The sequence below is a fragment of the Crocuta crocuta genome, unplaced genomic scaffold, assembly GCF_008692635.1.
Source record: "Crocuta crocuta isolate KB4526 unplaced genomic scaffold, BGI_CrCroc_1.0 scaffold443, whole genome shotgun sequence".
Taxonomy (NCBI): domain Eukaryota; kingdom Metazoa; phylum Chordata; class Mammalia; order Carnivora; family Hyaenidae; genus Crocuta; species Crocuta crocuta.
Window position 1 is genome coordinate 445,454 of NW_027529446.1, and position 4,541 is coordinate 449,994.

The 4,541-nt window shown below is 59.9% G+C and overlaps 2 protein-coding genes across 2 annotated transcripts in view; both read left to right on the top strand.

Annotated features, from left to right (window-relative positions):
* Positions 1-4,541, top strand: part of ARID3A (AT-rich interaction domain 3A) — a gene marked incomplete at its 5' end in the record, with an annotated part of 30,487 nt that overhangs the window by 24,536 nt on the left and 1,410 nt on the right. Inside the window, 3 exons of the mRNA XM_077760592.1 lie at positions 2,275-2,378; positions 4,084-4,209; positions 4,381-4,476. Coding sequence (XP_077616718.1) covers positions 2,275-2,378; positions 4,084-4,209; positions 4,381-4,476 — 326 coding nt within the window. The remainder of the gene's footprint in view (positions 1-2,274; positions 2,379-4,083; positions 4,210-4,380; positions 4,477-4,541) is intronic.
* WDR18 (WD repeat domain 18) overlaps positions 4,352-4,541 on the top strand; it is a 7,223-nt gene continuing 7,033 nt past the window's right edge. The window contains exon 1 of the mRNA XM_077760638.1: positions 4,352-4,476. The gene's annotated coding sequence lies outside the window, so the exon portion shown is untranslated. The remainder of the gene's footprint in view (positions 4,477-4,541) is intronic.

Consider the following 4,541-nt stretch of genomic DNA (forward strand, 5'->3'; position numbering starts at 1 on the left):
GGTCAGCACACTTGGGGGCTCCTGGCACTGAGGGGCAGGGCCCTGGATGCCCCCAGATATCAGCCACGTCCCCAGATACCAGCCGTACCCAGGGGACAGGCTGTGGCCAAGCCACCCCTCAGCATCCTCCTCGATGTAAGTGGCCATCAGCATGTCCCTGGGGACCTGGTACCAAGTGTCTGTTCTGGGGATTTGGGGACGAGGTCTCCCAGCCTGTCTGCCGGCCCCCAGGCCAGCTCTCTGATGCCACTGTCACAGCCACTGTGGGATTTCTAGCCCAGGCCCCCAGAGTGTGGCCTTCTGGTCCATTCCCTCATCTGTCTGGAAGCTTCTGCAGCCCTCTGCCTTGTGTGTCTGCTGCCTCCGCTTCCGTGTGGCCCCAGGTCGCCCCTCAGCTCAGGACAGGGGCTGCGTGGGGTTGCCCGCATGGCGCTCCCCAGCCGCACTGGAGCGGGACCCAGCCGGCCCCCCACCTGCCTCCCAGCCCTGTGCTCTCGCTCAGGGCTTCACGGTTTAGGGTTCAGGAGGTGTGGCCCCAAAGAACGCAGACCCACAGGGTGGGTCCGGGTCTCTGCCCAGGGCCTCGGCCCAGATGGAAGGGAGCCCCTGGGCGCTCTGCCTCCAAACCCAGAGAGATCTGGGCCTTCCATTCCATTTACCCTTGTGACCCCCAGGCTCAAGGTCGGCTGGGCCATGCCTGGTGCCCCCCTCCCCCTCCCCCGCTGCCCATCTGGGTCAGCCCCCAAGGCCACCCCCTCGGGTCCCAGTTGGGGGCGCCCCCAGTTTATCCACGGCACCTTCCACTCCTGCTAGAAGTGAGTCAGCTACATCCTGGCCGCAGCCTCCACGCGCCTGGGGGACAGGAGAGCTCGGAGGACAGGTCCATCCACCTCGCTCTCAGCGGCNAAAATCATTTAAAAAAGGAAAACAACCCTTTTCTGCAAACTGGACCACCCGGCACACATCTTCACTCCTCCGCTGAAGAGGCCCAGAGAGGGGGCTGGCGGCCCTGAGGTCACACGGCCCCTGGGCGACCGGGGAGGGGTCAGGCGCCATCACTGCCCTCCCAGCTGCCCAGAGCCTCGCCGCCTCGCCCTAGGCCTCCTGTTCAGGCTTGGGAGGAGGCCAGGGAGGCCCCTGGGAGTCCCATTTGGAGCCGAGGGACCCTGCAGGGAACCAGGGTTCAGAGCGGATGGCGAAGGGATGACTGAGCAAGAGGGCTTCCACCCGAGTCCTGGCCTTCCCTCCCACCATTAGTGCCCCTGAGGGGCGCTGCCTGTAGGAAGGGGCCCCGTGGGCCAGGACACCACAAAAGTGGAGTCTGGTTTGATCCTTTTTTTTTTTAATCTTGTTAATGTTTATTTATTTTTGAGAAAGAGAGACAGAGTATGAGTGGGGAGGAGCAGAGAGAGAGCGTGAGCGGGGGAGGGTCAGAGAGGGAGACACAGAATCTGAAGCAGCTCCAGGCTCTGAGCTGTCGGCACAGAGCCCGACGTGGGGCTCGAACTCACGGACTGTGAGATCATGAGCTGAGCTGGTCTGATGCTCAACTGACTGAGCCCCCCGGGCACCCCTAATTCTTCAGTGTGTACCAGCTACCTGCAAACAGGAGGTGCTCAATAATGAAAAAATAATGATGAAGGAGAACTCAGGGCTTAGGCCTGCACAGCTCAGTCGATCAAGCATCTGGGTCTTGATTTCGGCTCAGGTTGTGATCTCACGGGTTGGGGAGATGGAGTCCCGTGTCGGGCTCTGTGCTGACAGCGAGGAGCCTGCTTGGGGTTCTCTCTCGCTCTGCCCCTCCTTCTCTCACTTGTTCTCTTTCTCTCAGGAAAAAAAACAGAGGGTCAGTGGAAGACATCCCACAACTACTTAAACAAAAAAAAGAATTCAGGACTTGGACTGGGGTGGGGGTGGGGGAACGTACCTCAGCCGCCCCCCCCCCCGTCCTCACACCCCACAGCCTCCTGTGGAGACCAAGGAGGTCTGGCGACAGGGGTGGCCCCGGGCGGGCGCCCCCCAAAGTGTGCCTGTTGCCTTTCCCTCCTGACACAACTGGTCTGTCCTCATTCCACACTTGCTGGGCTGGGGGTGGGGTGACCTCTGACCTCCAGGCAGGAGAGGAGGGGGAAGGAGGCCGCTGAGGGGCTGGGACTGCAATCCGGCTGTCGCCTGGGCCTGCCCCTGCCCTCCGGGCATCAAGTTCACCCCCTCGCACGTGTTAGCAGTTGGTCAGCTCACAACCCATATCTGCTGGGCCTGCCTGTATCCCAGGTCCCCGGAATCTGGAAACTTCCAGGCCAGACTTCCTGGATGTGGACGCAGACCCAGGACCCAAATCCAAAGCTGCGGGAGGCTACGGTATCCTCGCCGTGCAGGTGGGGAAACTGAGGCCCAGAGCTTCACGGCTCAGAAATACAGACTCAAGGGGTGACTGGGTGGCTCTCAGTTGAGCAACAGACTTCGGCTCAGGTCATGATCTTCCAGTTCATGAGTTCCAGCCCCGCGTCGGGCTCTGTGCCGACAGCTCAGAGTCTGGAGCTGCTTCGGATTCTGTGTCTCCCTCTCTCTCTGCCCCTCCCCTGCTTGTGCGCTATTTCTCAAAAATAAGTATTTTAAAAACTAAAAAAAACAGGGGCGCCTGGGTGACTTAGTCGGTTAAGCGTCCGACTTTCGCTTAGGTCATGATCTCGCGGTTCGTGGGTTCGAGCCCCGCGTCGGGCTCTGTGCTGACTGCCGGCTCAGAGCCTGGAGCCTGTTTCAGTCTGTGACTCCCTCTCTCTCTGACCCTCCCCTGCTCACGCTGTCTCTCTCTCTCTCCTAGAAATAAATAAAAAGATTAAAAAAAAAAAACTAAAAAAAACAAAAACAAAAAACAAGTAAGTGCAGATTCGAGCCCTGAGCTGGAGTCTAGAAGGGCCCCTTGACCCGCTCCTGGGAGCCACACCGTGGCCGTCCTCTGACCAGATTCCGCAGAGCACCAGGGGCTCAGGATTCAGATCCGATTTGGGGGAACCAATGTTTGAAATGTGTAAATTAGTATTCTAGTTGTTTTGTTTTTCTTATTCACACTTTTTCTTTTAATATTTATTTTTGAAAGAGAGACAGTGTGAGCGGGGAGGGGCAGAGAGGGGGAGACACAGAATCTGAAGCAGGATTCAGGCTCCAAGGTGTCAGCACAGAGCCCGACGCCGGGCTTGAACTCTGGAACCGTGAGATCATGACCTGAGCAAAGTCAGAGCTTAACCGACTGAGGCCCCCAGCGCGAAAAATAACATTTGAGGGGACACGTGGGCGGCTCAGTCAGCTGAGCACCTGACTTCAGCTCAGGTCGTGAGCTCACCGTTTAGTCCTTGAGTTTGAGTCCCTGTGGGGCCCGGTGCTGCCCGCGCACAGCCTGCTTCAGATCCTCCGTCCCTCGCCGTCTGCCCCTCCCCCGCTCATGCTCTCCATCTCAGAAAATAAATATTTAAAGAACTAAGAAAAAGGGGCACCCAGGTGGGTCACGTGGTTAAGCGTCTGAGTTTAGCTCAGATCATGATCTCTCAGTGTGCAAGTTCGAGCCCTGCATCCGTTCTGTCAGTGCAAAGCCTGCTTCTGACCCTCTGCCCCACTTTCACTCTGCCCCTCTCCAGCTTGCACAAGCTCGCTCGCTCTCAAAAAAATAAGTAAAATTTATTTTCTTAAAAAATAATTTTGAAAACTAAAAACATTTGAGGAGCCTTGTTCTGGGTGGAAATCAGGGGGACTTGGTTCCCCCTGCGGCCTGTCTGAACAAGGAGGTCCCTGCACACTCAGCTCCCCTGTCAATTTACAAGAGTCCTTAAGTTTCCTACGCCCCCCCCCCCGACCCCGCCCTCCGGGATAAAATAAAATCCAGGCTGCTCACTGGCTGAAAGGCCCTGCACTGCCCAGATCCAGCCGCCACGGGGCCTTTGCACATTCCTCTCCCATGTTTCCCTCCAATTGTTAGTTCCCTGTGCAAGTGACACCTGCCCTGGGAAGCCCCTCTTCCAGACCCCCAGACTCGGCAGGTTCCCCGCAACAGCCCTTCATCCGCGTCACTGTTTGCTGGGGCCCCAGGGCCGGGAGCAGCCACCCCGGCAGAAGCCCCTTCCGGGTGCGGCCGTCGGGTCCGAGGCTCGCGCCTGCCACCTGGCGGTCGGGCNCGGCGTCGCCGGGGACGGGCGCCCGGGCCTCACCTGCGGGGTGACTTCGGACTTCAGGGGCTGCCACTGATTCCGCGCGCCTGACAGGCGCTGGTTCGAGGCCCGGCCTGGGGCGGGCAGCGGGGTGCAGGGTGGGCGCCCCTCGGCCTGAATCGCCACTTGGCTGGCCGGCGCCNCGGGCGCCAACTTGCTCACGTACCGCGGCGGCCAGGCCGGACCCCGCGGTCTGGCGCTGCTCAATGGCGAGTACCTGCTGGCGGCGCAGCTGGGCAAGAACTACATCAGCGCCTGGGAGCTGCAGCGGAAGGTGCGGGGCGCGCGCCCGGGCCCCGGCTTCGCTGGAGAGTGGGAGGGGTGCCCGAGAGCGGGGTC